Source organism: Oxyura jamaicensis, chromosome 22 (assembly GCF_011077185.1).
Source record: "Oxyura jamaicensis isolate SHBP4307 breed ruddy duck chromosome 22, BPBGC_Ojam_1.0, whole genome shotgun sequence".
Classification (NCBI taxonomy): Eukaryota; Metazoa; Chordata; class Aves; order Anseriformes; family Anatidae; genus Oxyura; species Oxyura jamaicensis.
The window spans coordinates 5046037-5060743 of NC_048914.1; the positions used below are offsets into that span (position 1 = coordinate 5046037).

At 40.9% G+C, this 14707-nt stretch overlaps 1 protein-coding gene across 2 annotated transcripts in view; it reads left to right on the forward strand.

Annotated features, from left to right (window-relative positions):
- The window catches only part of ADAM9 (ADAM metallopeptidase domain 9), a 28579-nt gene extending 13874 nt beyond the window's left edge, over window positions 1-14705 (forward strand). Inside the window, exons 6-22 of one of the 2 annotated variants that reach the window (XM_035345187.1) lie at window positions 598-787; window positions 1560-1625; window positions 2095-2166; window positions 2819-2988; window positions 4201-4282; window positions 4790-4923; window positions 5079-5250; window positions 5353-5445; window positions 5696-5891; window positions 6389-6494; window positions 7263-7446; window positions 8117-8197; window positions 9316-9421; window positions 10248-10387; window positions 10881-10970; window positions 11597-11718; window positions 12499-14705. In XM_035345187.1, coding sequence (XP_035201078.1) covers window positions 598-787; window positions 1560-1625; window positions 2095-2166; window positions 2819-2988; window positions 4201-4282; window positions 4790-4923; window positions 5079-5250; window positions 5353-5445; window positions 5696-5891; window positions 6389-6494; window positions 7263-7446; window positions 8117-8197; window positions 9316-9421; window positions 10248-10387; window positions 10881-10970; window positions 11597-11718; window positions 12499-12613 — 2119 coding nt within the window. In that variant the 3' untranslated portion in view covers window positions 12614-14705. Of the gene's footprint in view, window positions 1-597; window positions 788-1559; window positions 1626-2094; window positions 2167-2818; window positions 2989-4200; window positions 4283-4789; window positions 4924-5078; window positions 5251-5352; window positions 5446-5695; window positions 5892-6388; window positions 6495-7262; window positions 7447-8116; window positions 8198-9315; window positions 9422-10247; window positions 10388-10867; window positions 10971-11596; window positions 11719-12498 lie in introns of both variants that reach the window. The other variant, XM_035345186.1, reaches the window with a different exon arrangement.
- The last annotated feature ends 2 nt before the right edge of the window (window positions 14706-14707 follow it).

Consider the following 14707-nt stretch of genomic DNA (forward strand, 5'->3'; position numbering starts at 1 on the left):
TTTATGTAGTCTTTCTGCAGTATCTTTTGATCGGGCAGAGTTAACAGATACTTCCACTAGCTTTAAGTAAGTTAATGCAATTTGGCATCAGAGTACGGAATGCCATTTGTTGACACAATTTTTGGCTTACTTGAATTGATGGTCATTATGAAGAACTACACTCAGTGCAAAAATGTAAATACCATTCTGCACATTTTACAGAATTACACTTGAGCTTGTGTACTTCAAATGTGATTGAAATTCTTTTTGTGTTGGGCTAATTTCCATACCTTTTGGGACTTCAGTTTGATGCAGCAGCGTGTCAGACACAAAAGTGGTGATAATAATGGAGCTACGTTTTTTCCACATGTGATTTAATTTCTCAGGCATTGCAGACTGAAAATGTTTAATTTGCTGTATTTGTGAAGGCCTTTTCCAGTGAAAGGCTGTGTTTAGCCTTTAAGTGAAGTGTGCTGTTTTGCAAGGACAAAGAGGACAGAGATATAGTTACTCATTTAGTTATCAAAGAATAACTTTTTTTTTTTTTTTCCACTGTAAAAATCTGCATAGCTATTCTGTGTTTAATCCAAGAACTTCTTGCACACTACTCAATTTTAGGGGTTTGGTGACCATAGGGAACATCACCTATGGGATTGAGCCCATTGATTCGTCTTCTGGCTCCAAACACATTTTATATCCACTGGATAATGTGAAGAAAGAGCCCACAATGTGTGGAGTAACAACCGAAGGCCATGAAAGGGAACATACGGGGGAAAATCACCATCCCAGTATGACTCAGCTGCTGCGAGTAAGTACACCACTGTTTTTTCCATAGTCCCCTATAATGGATTTTGTGAATGTTCAGCTAAGAGTATGGAAGCAGCTTATTGGATTTCCTGGGGTTTAGCACATACCTAAAGGTTTCTGATCCAGAGGGTTTTCTACTCTGCTGGAAAATGCAATTGTCTCAATAAATCAGTTGCAATTTTTCTTCTGCTTCTGCACACAGCTTTGAGAGTTCAGTGGCTAGCTAGATTATTCATTGACAGAGCTTTCAGGAGCTTTTAAGGGCAGGAACAGTACCATCATTGGAGAGGCTCATTATCAAAGTATTGCATCATAAGCCAGCAGAATATTGTGTTTAGTCCATTCTCCTAACCATCAGTATAACAGGTGTGAACGTCCCTCTTGCTGTTTAAAGACTGGCTATATGGGAACACAGTTGCAGGAAACGCAGGAGTATCAAAAGCACTAAAAGGTTGCAGGGTTTGGTTGTTAGTATATTTCTGCTCCTTTATAAAAATGCATACTGTCTTTCCAAAGAAACCTGTGTGAAAAGTAAAAAGGTCCCCTGCTTAGAAAACAGTAAGTCCTTGTATACCTCCATTTTAATGGTAAAACGCTGCAGAGAAATTGTCGTTGCTTTGGATCGCACTTCTTGGTTTTGGCTTGTTTTCAACTTGGTAGAGTGTCTCTTAAACCACCAGTTGTGTCAAATGAAATATGACAAGATAATACATCTTGTTGTTAGTTACTCCCGAATTAATACATTTGAAATTATCCAAAATCTTTTTCCCCAGAGAAAAAGAGCTGTCCTACATCAAACAAGATACGTGGAGCTATTCATAGTTGTGGATAAAGAAAAGGTAGGGATTGTGTATTGCTTTCTCTTCCTTCTCCCAGGGAGATGACTTGAAAAGCCCGCAGTCTCCATTATTCCCAAATGGGTTGTTGAAAGACAATGACACTTTAGACAAGGTTATGCAAAAATGTTAACCTATAACTGAATAAGCATATACTGTATGATACTCCTCAAGAAAACAGTAAACTGTCAGACATGGAGAGCTTCTATCAGCAAAGGAATTAATAATGGAAGGAAAACACATGGCAAAAACTGCCTTTCCTGTTTTCTCTTGGATACTGAACAGCTCAGTAACAGCAATGCTGTTTTCTTGATGATCACCTTGACAAGCAGGGGTTCAACTTTGTGTCTTTTAAGCAGGAGACTGGGAGCCTGGCAAGAACGATTTTTGTTTCTAGTCTTAAAATATTTTATTCATTTTTCTGATTTTTTTCTTTATCTTCTTTTCATGACCGAGTTTATTTATCTTGCAGTTTGAAGATTTTGGGAAAAGTGAAACAGAAGTAAGAGAACACATGGTGCAACTGGCAAACTTCCTTGATAGTGTAAGTTACAGACATGCTGACCTTAAGTAGGAATGACAGCATGTGCGCCAGCCTTTCGGCTGTGTTTATGCTTATAAACTTCCACCTTGGAGTTTGTTCTCTTACCACTTTGGAGAGAATGAAATAAAGGTTTTTGTCAAGCTAGGAACTAAACCTGTTCTGATGGGTCATCACTATGAAAGCTTTTTTCCTCCCCCAGATTCATCTGCAGTTATACTTGAGAATTAACTTAGGGAACTGTTATAACCTGTGACACACAGTGACAGGACAGGTTATTGCTGTCTCTGTGTACGTAACCTTTAGGTTAGAGAAAAAGCATGTCTTTAAACTTGACTATTTCAGATGATGTTATTTGTCAGGATTTAGGCTACTTTTTATTTGTGTCTTGGATTTCCTAGTAGTATGGCCAGTGTGGCATTTAAGCATTGATTCTTTAGGTAATTAAAATGTAACTTAATGGGAAAATGCATCCTGGTGATTTGAATGGTGTACTAAATTTAAAAAAAAAAAAGTGGAAAAATAGGAGGAAAAATAGGAGGAAAAAGGAGGAAAAATAGGTTCTCACAGTAGGATACATAACACAAACCCACTTGTTCTTATCTGAAGGTCTTCAGAAATATTTCTGCTTTATATTTTATCTTTTCTTCCCCAGATGTACGTAATGTTGAACATCCGCATTGTACTGGTTGGCCTGGAGATCTGGAAGTACGAAAACATCATTAGTACAGACGGAGGTGCTGGCGATGTGCTGGCAAACTTTGTACAGTGGCGAGAGAAGAATCTTGTTCTGCGACGGAGACATGACAGTGCCCAGTTTGTTCTGTGAGTTGAGGTTCTTTCCCTTGGACTTTTAAGAAGCTTATTCTATTCCTGTTGGCTTAGCTGTGCTCTAGTATCAAAAGTAGCTGTCTTTCGGCAGAGTATCGAATGCAATCTGCTGTGTTTCATGGGAAAACTCTCCAAGTCAAGGATTTTAAGGTTTCTGTGGTCCTTGAATTCAGTGTCCTCTCTGCCAGATAAATTCCTAAATTTATTTTCTTGTTCCACATCTCCTGCAATGTTATATTTTTTTGTATTGTGTAAAGCTTGTAATCAGATAATCCTTTGTCAGGACTGTACGCTGTTTAGACTTGTAATGTATGGCTTTTTTGCTTGGAAGTGAGCATACGGCTGGTGCCGAGCATTGCATCTGCATGGAGTAAAAGCTGTTTCTGCAGTTGGTGTCCCAGCTGCGCAGTTTGAGCTTTGACGTGTGACATTAATCTGTCCGTTCCTGTTGCCTGAAGCAAGCACAGAATTTGCAGGACGCGTGCCCCCGTGCACTTCCTGCCCCTGCAGATAGCACAGTACTTAGGAAGTCACTACCCAAAGTACAAGGGAGGGCAGAGGCGAGAGCACTGCTTTGCACAGCGGCAGCTGCCCAGTCTGCCCTTGCACAAAGCAGTAGCTCCCCTTCCTGCAGGGCAGCAGGAGCTCAGAGCCTCTTCTCCCCTGAGGCAGAGCACCACTGGTCAGGTTATGAGGGCAAGATGGCTGAAAAAATATACTTGTAAAAATTGTTTTGTATGAAGTAAAATGTGGTTCATTTTACTTAAGCTTTAAGATCTGTGTAGAAGCAAAATAAGGTAGTAACGAAAAGGAAGTCAGCAAGGAAAGGAACCTATGTTTGGGAATAGTAGAAAGGCAGTTAATGGCCAATTAAAACACATGTTTTTAAGGGTGGAGAACTTAGCTTTTCATGTTTAGAAGGAATATGTGGGAGAGGCTGACTCTCTGCAATCTCTTAACTCAATTTAAAAGAAAAAAAATGAACAAAAAGATAAAGCTGAAGTAGTACCTTTATATCCAAAATAAACAGGAGCACTTGTAGCAGTGTTCCTCCCATTTGCTAGCATATGAAAGCTGAAAAACCAGTGGTTTGTGCCCAGAGGCTCCTGAGTGGCTGTATGGATGGGCTGTATTGTTAACAGACCATATTATGTTGTCTGTATGGTTGGGATGATTATCTTTCTCTTTTTCTCTCAATGACTGTAGGAAGAAGGGATTTGGTGGCACTGCTGGAATGGCCTATGTAGGAACAGTGTGCTCCAAGAGCCACGCAGGAGGCATTAATGTGGTGAGATATCTTTAGTAATGCTGTGAGTATGAACAAGATAAAATAAATAATTTGCGCTCCACAAGTCTTGCTGGAAGTGCAGAATCTTTAACAAGAAAACCACTTTGAAGTGGTTTAATGGGGGCTTTCATGTGGTCGCTGTTTCTGGCAATTCCATGGTACCTGGGTCACAACTCTTCTACTGTCTTCTGCATCCTCTAATTGATTAGCCTTCCCTCTCCTCAGCATGCAGTGCTCATGAGGAAAGGACAGGATTTCTCTGACGTTTTAAGCACCTGTGTTGTAGAAGTATGTGGGAGCTGTGAGCATTCATCTCAAATCTGTCCCCTGTTGGTGTCTGCCTGACATCTGCAGCTGTGCCATTTTGTGGAACAGTGCTGGTTGGTTGCCCTCTTATGTGAAATTACAGGCCATTAATGAGCTTCATTGACTCTCTGGCACATAAGTAAACACTGACTTTCTCAATATAAAGTGTCCACTAACCTCCTCTGTTTTGCTCTTGTGCAGTTTGGAAAAATCAGTATACAGATGTTTGCATCAATTATGGCTCATGAACTGGGACATAACCTGGGGATGAACCACGATGATGAAAGAGTCTGTCACTGTGGAGCAAGCAGTTGCATTATGAGCTCTGGGGCATCGTAAGTAACTGAAAGGGGAGGCGATTCCAGACTGTCAAAACTCCCTGTGTATGTGCTTAGTTCTTACAAATCACAGGAAAGCAAATGTAATGCTTGTTCTGCAACAAGCATGTGGATTGACGTGGTGTAAAGATATGCTTATGTTCTCTGTACAGGGGATCAAGGAACTTCAGCAGCTGCAGTGCAGAAGACTTCGAGAAGCTAACTCTCAACAAAGGTGGAAGCTGCCTGCTCAACGTTCCCAAGCCTGATGAAACCTATAGCGTCCCATACTGTGGGAACAGGCTGGTAGACGTAGGGGAGGAGTGTGACTGTGGTTCGCCAAAGGTTAGTAGCTTGCATGGGGAGCTTGCATGCCCCTCAAGGGAGAGCAGCCTGTGGCTGGCTGAGGGTGTGATTTCCTGACATTCACAGAACTTCTGTTCTCAGGAATGTGAAAGCGATCCTTGCTGTGAACCAGGTACTTGTAGGCTCCGATCCGGTGCTGCATGTGCTTATGGTGACTGCTGTAAAAACTGCCAGGTAAGAGACTGAGATGTATTCTTTGGAAGTGTTCTTCAGTGGGTTTAGAAAAGGAGTGTAGACCTAGCCAGTGCATCTGTGAGATGAGCAGTGCATGCTGTGCTGGGAATTGCCCTGCATGTCTACGGCACCCACAGAGGGCTGCAGATCAATGCCCTTTTTGTTGGGAGCACACTGTGGGTTGGGTGCATCATTTGCTGCTGTGAGGTTTTTATTTTCTGATAGTTTCCCCCCACAACTCTCTCTTTAGCTCCTTCCTGGAGGAACTGAGTGTCGGGCGAGTAACAATGAGTGTGACCTACCAGAGTACTGCAACGGCACATCCCAGTTCTGCCAGCCAGACTTCACCGTTCAGAATGGTCACCCGTGCCACAACGAGGAAGCCTACTGCTACAATGGCGTTTGCCAGTACTATGATGCACAATGTCAGGATATCTTTGGCTCAAGTGAGAAAAAGCACAATATTTCAGGTTTTCTAGGAGATGTAGTTAAAAGAAAACACTGAGCTTATTTAAAATGTTTCATTGTTTTCCTGTAACAATGACCAGATGGCTTTGGCAAAGGTTTTGTAATGGTGGTATTTATGGCTTTACCTTCACACATTCTTCCTTTGTTACAATTAATGCCGTGCTGGTGATTCGAGTAATAGTTTTCTGAGCATTCCTATTACAGTGAAGCTCCTGGTTTATAGGACTTGAAGAAATAACATGCAGTCAATTATGCCATTTGATAAGTGACTTTTTTTACTTTTTTTTTTTTAAACTTGAAACCTTGTACTGACATTTTCACTCTATCATTTTGATCAAGCTCTTGAGCTATCTGTGTTGCATGGAAGACATTAGGCATAGCAGGGTAATTGGTTTGGGGAATGGAAACATGATGATGTTTCTGTCTCTGTTTAACCTGGTTCCTCTGTCTGGGGGAATGGGCTGTTCTTTTTCAGAAGCCAAAGCTGCCCCGAACATTTGTTTTGCTGAAGTGAACTCCAAGGGTGATAGATTTGGCAATTGTGGTTTCCATGGCCATGACTACAAGAAATGTTCCAGCTGGTGAGTTGAGCCTGACACATCAAGAAATTCCTAAATGTATCATTGAGAATCTTTATTTGGGTGCCACAGTATTAACCTGAGGTTTTACAGCAGGCTCACTAGGGAAGAGAGATGTTATGCCATAATCTAACCTTATCAGCAATGCATGCGTTGCTCAGTAACCACAGTGAGGTGGCTTAGAAAAGGTTTCAAAAAAGTTCTGAAATTTCTGGAGCTGTTAAGTAGCACTTAACTAACTCCCAGTCCCCACACCTGCATTCATAGGCTTTGCTGGCTTTTGTTTTAGATTCTCTGGCTTTTAACTCTTGCCCTTAATAGTTGAAATGGGTTTGAATATTCAGGCAATTCTTCTGTAGCTGGGTTTTGAAGCTTTTGTGCTTGTGCTGCAATTCTTATTCATGCAATGTTCTGTTGCCTCAGGGTGTCTTTGTGTCATGCACTCAGACTTGGGGCTATGGCAGGGAGAGTTTGTTCTACGTCTGCCCTCATTGATTGTCCTTATCCTGAAGTCTTTACATACAGGACAAAGAGTAGGAAATGGTCGTGTTTTCTTTAATGTAAAGATCCTGGCAGCTTGCAGAAAGAACGGGTAAATCCATACTCTTCCAGCACTGAAATGAGGCCCAGCTCAATTCTGTTTGGCAGGTTGCCTCGATTTTATTTTCAAGTAGCGTCTTCCAGTAGAAAGAAAAGGTCATATCTGCTTTTAGTTGTCTTCTCAGAATAAATTAGTGTCATCATTACAGTATTTGTATGTTGATGTTGTAGGAATGCCATGTGTGGGAAGCTGCAATGTGAAAATGTGAAAACTATGCCTGTTTTTGGAATTAAGCCTGCCATTATTCAAACTCCCATTAGAGGCACCACGTGCTGGGGTGTAGATTTCCAGCTAGGCTCTGATGTCCCTGATCCAGGAATGGTGAATGAAGGCACCAAATGTGGTACTGGAAAGGTAATTAAGTCAAAAGTGACTGCTAGTAATTTAGGGTTTTAATGTGAATAAAACTTTCAGCTGCGTTGTTTCATGGGTACATATGGCCACTATTTGGGGGGGGCTTCACATAGTTAATGCAGAACTGAGTAAGTCCATTATGACCACAAACTGCTTAGTATTGCAGTGCACGTCAAAAAAAAATATCTAAAACCCCTCTCATTTGTAGATGAAGCAAAAGAAAACAAGTATTTTAAGAGTCAGAATCCTTCCTCCATCAGTGAGCAGGAAGAACTAGGCTCGCACAAATACCTCTAAGAAAATCTTCAATTAAAATCAACCTAAACTAAATAGACTTGAGAAGCTTAGCACCAGTAGAGGAATGCGCATTCCCCATACCCATACCGCACACTGCTAATCCTTTACGTCCAGACAAAAGCCTTCAAGTGACAATTCAGACCCCATACTGAGAAACCTTTTGTAGAAGAGATGTTCCTGTGGAGTTAAGGTTTAACACACAAGAGTCCAAGACTTGCTTTGGGGTCCATGAGAATAGAGTGCCTTGAAAGCCATGTGCAGTAGAGCTATTGGAGGTAAAGCAGGCAGCCTGGGGAGCAAGGAGTGGGAAGAAGGGGTGGGTCAGTAAAAAGCCAGCATGCTTCACTTGTGTGCATCTCTTTAACTCCCCTAGATCTGTAGGCATTTCCAGTGCGTGAGTGCCTCTGTCCTGAACTATGACTGTGATGTAGAAAGGCAGTGTCACGGGCATGGGGTAAGTAGTGCAGGAGCCTCTGCTCCTACAAATAGTCCACTTAGAATGGATGCTAAGACTGCAAGTTTTGATATAACTAGCAGTGTTTCTATACAAGGCTCTCTGACATCTTTGTGAGGAGAACGCTGGATTTTTAGAGCCAATAACCATGCAAATATATAAACTGACTGCTCATGTGGAATAAAGTAATCACAATGCAAGATGTAGTGATTAAAAATACCACATGGGGTTCTTGAGGGTGGGTTTTCCTATTAAGAGCTGCTTTTTCATGTTGTCAATTAGAAAAGTGCCTTTAACAGTCCACAAAAATTGTACCAAATCATGTAAGTCATGCAAGTTTTAAATTGATGAATAGTAACTTTTTTTTTTGTTTAACTTTGATAAAACTCTAAAATGTCTCTGGTCATGACAGTGTATAATGGTATCAATATATATATATATATATATACTTGAAAGCTCTTAAGATAGTATTTTGTTTGCTGGGAAGGAATAATTCCCAGTTCCAGGATTGCTAATGTAATTTGAAACTGCATCTCAGAAAAAAAAAAGGGCAGCTGGGACAGCTAATCTTTGGAAGCTCATCCCGAACAATGCTGTGCTTGCTCAATCATGTGGAATCTTGGAGACACGTGGCCTGGCCTGGCCTGGCCAAAGACTATCTAGAATTGACCTGGGAATTACTGGTTAAAGTTCTCCAGGATGAGTGATGTGGAAGGGACAGAATAGACAGTCATGGCTACAGCGTTCTGCTTTTAAAAATACAGAAGCATAAGTTACCATTTTTTTATACAGACCTTTGCAAAATGAATATTAAAATGCCTATTGCAGTGAGTTTTCAAAACAATTTGTATTATTCCAGCAATTCTGTCATGGTGTATGTATAATGATAACACTGAGCTCTGTATCCTAGGACGAGAAATTCCTGAGTGCAGTGTTAGTAGTTGTTTATATATATTTTTTTTTGATTTCCAAATAGGCTGTAGCAGTTGAAGACACCTTGCTGTCTTTGTGTTCTCACTATTCTTAGCCAGAAGATATTTTCTCCGGGGACGTGCAGTAATAGATGGCTTCTTCCTCTCATTTTTATTTATTTGTGTGCGTGTTTTATTTAAATATAGGTGTGCAATAACAACAGGAATTGTCACTGTGAAGCAGGCTGGGCCCCTCCTTACTGTGAGACTAAAGGCTACGGAGGAAGTCTTGACAGTGGACCTCCTTATAATGGCAAGTAGTGTGAAGGCAACTCTGGAGCTGTGGGCCTGTCTTGCTGAGGGTGATGCTGGGCTGACTGCAGAGTGTCTGATTGCTTTGAAGCAGCTAAATTCTGGTGTCAAGTGCTGGTGGTTGGCTGTTTACCAGGTTTTGTTTGCAGCCAATAGGTTTCATTTGCAAGCAATGCTAGTTAAGGTTTTGAGCTCAAGGTGTTGCCTTTCTTTCTTTTGGGATGCTGGAGATCTTCAAAGAAACTGGTCTGTTTTAACTGTCTTCACCTGTTTTCTGCCAACTTGGACCAAAATAATCTTGGACTTCTCTGTATCTAAGCTGGGAAAACGGCCCTTTCTAATCTTAGATCCAAAGAAAACATGAAATTTGGCTGAGGATGCAAGTTCAAAGTCATGGATGTGAACCTGCATCTCCACATGGGCGTGCTCCTTCTAGCTGCGATGACAGAGATGAGTAGCTGCCCTATTCTAGTATCTGCAGGTAGCTGAATGTGCACCTGCAAGACTAACAGCTGGCCTAGGTGGGCTAGGGCAATGCATGTTGACAAGTCACTGTTTTATTAACGTTTGTTATTTGAGTGCAGACAGCATGCTTCGTTTGGTAGTAAATGCAAATGTAGTCCCTGCCCCAAACATCTTATGGTATAGAAGAGGGGTACACGATACAGGAACGGGGAGATACAGAGGTTTTTGACACTAAATTGTTTGATTGTTCATAGATTTTCAGTTTGGTTTGTGTCTTACAATCCTGCTAAATGCTGCAATGAGGTGAGAGGTGGTAATGCTATATAATACTTTTTTCCCTTCCCATCCTTTTGTCCTACCAGACAAAGACACCTCATTGAGGAATGGGTTACTGGTATTTTTTTTCCTGGTCCTACCACTCCTTATAGCTGCTGTTCTGGCATTTGCAAGGAGAGACAGGCTGAAGCGATGGTTTAGAAGGTTAATGTCACGCTGTCATTCGTAAGTATATTCTCCTGCTTACCTTCTCTTCTGCCCTTTTGAAGTAGCCCATAGACATTTCCTTACACAAGTCAATACCAACATGTGTAGGCATATTCCAGTCCCAAGATGGTCAAGCAAAGACTGCTGCATCAAATGTCATGTGTAGCTTGCCCTTGGCAATGACACACAAGATAAATGTTTTTCTGTTCCCATAATATATTTTTTTTCCTTTTACCGTTATGTTTGTTGCCATGTCTTCGGTGATAAGTTTTATGGTTTTTTGTTTAGTACAGAGGCAAAGCAAAGCTGTCATAATCCTAAACAGAAAAAAAGGTTATGTTGTTTCTCAGATGTGTGGCAAATACTGTCTTGCTGATGTTTGATATTTGCTAAGATACAGTAAATCCATCTAGCAAGTAAGAAGCACTTGGATTCATAGCCTACTTGGTCATTCTAACAAGTTCATACACTCACACAGTTTATATCACTTGGATTTCAGGTCCCTTCAGTCACCACCTCCTAGAACAGAAACAGAACCAAGAGACTACCAACAGAGAGGCTTTTCACATGGCATGCCTTATTCTTCAAGAAGTGTACCCATGGTAGGGATGATCCACTTTCCATTACTTTATTTGTTATTTGTCTCTAAAGTAACAGATGAGGACAGTTTTTTATTATTTTTGCACTAACAGAGGCTTCAGAGCTGTTTTATTTTTTAATTTCTGTAATCATGTTTTCTCTTTGCTAAGAAGGGAGTAGAAGTATGATTTCCTAAAGGCAGTGGAAAAGCTCCTCTGTTCTCTACTATTTAAGCACTGTGGGTTCCTCTTATGGATTGTTTTGGCTTGATGGGCAGTTTACCTGCTCTGCCACCCCCTCATCCTTACACTGGAAGCACTCATCCCACCTGGGGAGTGGAGCACTCCTTCCCACCTCCTTGGCCCCGCTCCTTTGCAGACCTGTTCTGTCTCTGGGTGCAATAACCAGTCAAAGCACTGCTGCTAAACAAACCAAACGCTTGTCAAGATCAGCCCTTCTATTTTTTCCAGAAAGCAGTACTCTTCAGACTGCTGTTGCTTCTTTCTTCTGAGCTTCTTGAAAGGAAAGAGTAATCTGACATTTCCAGATCTGTTTGCATGAGGTCTTAAATGTCAACTAAATAATGAAACAAATATTTCAATTTCCGAACTGTAAATCTGTGACTGTTCTTGTAATGTTTCCTTCATAGGATATGGAACCAAATACCTTCCCTGTGCCATCTTACCCAGTTAATCAGCATCCTCAGCAGGCTTACCACCAGTCTTACTACCCGTCTCCACAATACCAGGCGCCACAGAAGCTGCCGACAAGGTTGGTGTGAGTTATTGCAAATACATCAGCACAATTGGTAGTAGTTACATAGCTTATCATTGCCTTCATCTGTGTGTTAGGGTATTTCATCACGTGTTATATGCACGCAGAACAGACCTATTATTGAAAAACGTTTCTCCTTCATTTCACACTTCAGAACTAAAGTGCCTGTAGCGTTCATTTTACACATTGTCAGAGCTACATTTTGATGAACAGGTTTCAAAATGCTTTTCTGGGGCTAGATTAGCCATCCATGCAGGTAAAGAAAATGCCTCTCAAAGAGCATAGTTTAAAAGGAAGTTACTCAAAAATCTGCCATCTTTCTGATTCATGAATACTATCACCAAGTACATTTGGATCATTTTTTAATTAACTTTGAATAGTTTTCCTTTATTTTTCATTTTACTTTTGAATTGTATTTCTAAGATCTTAATGCCCATGCGGTAAAATATCTGGAAAGTACGATGTGTCAAGAGAGGGAGTATTTTTAAATAGCTTGTGTTGGTGAGAAACTTGTGGGGGTCTTTTAACAATTTTTCCCAAAACAGTTCATTGAAACTGTAGGAAGAAATTCAGGCAGCTGAAAGAGTTTGACCATGAGGTGGTTGAAATAAGCCTTAGCTCTGGGAGCTGGGTGTGCTAGAAGCAGTGCGAAAGGTGGCAGTCTGCCATCAGCCTTGGGGCATGCTAGTGCAAGGCAAGAGGAAGGGGCAGCTTTACTATGTGTGTTTTTAGATATAGTCATCTGAACTCACAACAGCTTCTCTGTCCCCCTTGCAGGCCACCTCCTCCGCAACAGAAATGTGTACCTCAGGGACCTCTTCCATCACAGCAAAAATGTTTACCTCAGGGACATTATTTTCCTTCTCGACCAGCACCTTTGCCTCCCAAATAGCTTTTGGCGTCTTTGATGCCTTCATGTGAGCTGACCTGTTCGCTGAAGCAAAGCAGAAATTGCATTTATCCGTCTTGCATTGAGTGGCCCATGGCAATCCCAGAACGCCTTCCGTCTGCAGCCTTGGATAAGGCAAATGAGATATTGAAACAAGGAATGTAAAACTTTAAACTAAATACCTCTACCAAAGCTACAAGAACTGAAAACATCAAACCTGTTCTTAGATCTGTCTGAGTATTGTGGCTTTGTAAACTGCAGCGGGACTGCCCAGCTGGAAGTGGAGCAGTCTGCAGTTGATTAATCTTTAAAGTACAGCACTTAGGAGTTGCTTTTCGTTTCCCCATTTCTGTGATGAGCCCTAATAATGAAATTATTTGTTGTCATCTTTCCAAATGTACAGTGAAGAATTAAAGTAGCCCATACTAGCATCAAATCAAGGAAATCTGGCCCTTTAATTTAAAACTTATTTTGCACAGACTGGAAACTGCTACCCATTTACGGAAATGGCACAAGCGGAACAAGGTATCAGTGTACTTTATCAGAGGAAGATAAATATATTGTAAACATGTTTATGCATGTATATATGTTTATTGATGTGTAATAATGCACTTAAATTCTTAATTTCATGCTGACTGACACTGAGCTGTACTATATGAACGTTACGTTTAATTTAATGTTTTTAAATTAGTAATTGTGAGTTGCTAAATGAGAATCCTGCACTAACTTCCACTAATACCGTGAATGGGCAAGGAAAATAAAGGTACGAAAAGACATGGCCATATTTTGTTTTTTAAAAAAACGGAGTGCTCTTAGGTTTTAAATTGAATCTAAAGACTACAAAGGAGTCCCAGCAGAACACTGAGAAGCAAAAAAAATGTGTATCTGCTTAGACCACCTGAGCTCCTCCGTGCACTTTAGACAGGAGCCTGTTGACCAATGCAACTTTGTCACCTAATCTTCAAACCCTTTTCATGTCAGTCAGGATGCTTATATAGCTAACTTGCAGTACATTAGACTGTCGTCAGTTTCTGTAACGTTGACTAAACCAGGTTTTAATACTGCTTCTGAAATGGAGTGTTTAGCACTTGGTGTGTGAGCAGAGGAGATCTGTTAATTGTGATACGGTTGTGCTGTAAGTAGAAACTGAATGATGGTGGTGACAAATAGAAATCTATTGCTCAAACTTGCTAAATCTGAAAAAAATACTGAAAAGTGTGCTTGGCTTTCTCACTTTGTGCTAGCCACTGAGTACAAATGCGCTCTGTAAAGATCCCCCATAATATTGCCAAAAAAATCTTTTCCTTCGTATATACATATATAAATATATTTATATATAGTGTTTGCATTTGCAGTAATAAAATACTTGAACTCTTGTGGTTTCCCATAAACTTAGACTAAGATTTATAGCACTATTAAAATATGTAAAATGTCAGCTAAGGTATCACCAGACTTACTTGTGGGGGTCTTCTGTTTGTTCCAAGATAATCACTTCCTACTTACTGTATTGTACGCAGCTGGGGCTGTCTGTCTGTAAGTACCTAGCTTTGCTGTTTGGTAAGGCGATGTCTGGCCGAGCCCCTCGAGCAGCCAGGTTTGCTGGGTGTGTTTGAGAGGAGGGAACCCAAGTCACGAAGTAATCCTGGAGGAAGACGTACTTAATTGTATTTAAAGCTGTACGTGTGAACTAAAACTATGCTGAAAATGGTGCCTTCTAATAGTTAAGTTTTTATACTTCGGTGTGCATGTTAGCAATACTTGCAGGGCAGAGTCTAGGGCAATGAACATGCAGTTTTTCAAAACAGTTCCATGGAAAGGAAATTGCTCAAATTTTAAATGTATTAAATATTGAGTATGACTACTGACTTTTTAAAGTGTACACTCATCCGTGTCACCTGATTAGGTTTGAAGGAGCGGGAAATGTTGCTCATGTCCCATACTCATTTAAAACGTTGCACTGGGAGCAACGTCGCCTGTTTCTGTGCGCCTCCGGGACTGTGCCGTGCCAGTTTTGTAGTGTTTGGGTGCAACGAAAGGGCTTTTACCGAACCCCTTTGTAAGAAACGAGCAATAAAGATGCCAGTTTTGTACAAAAGC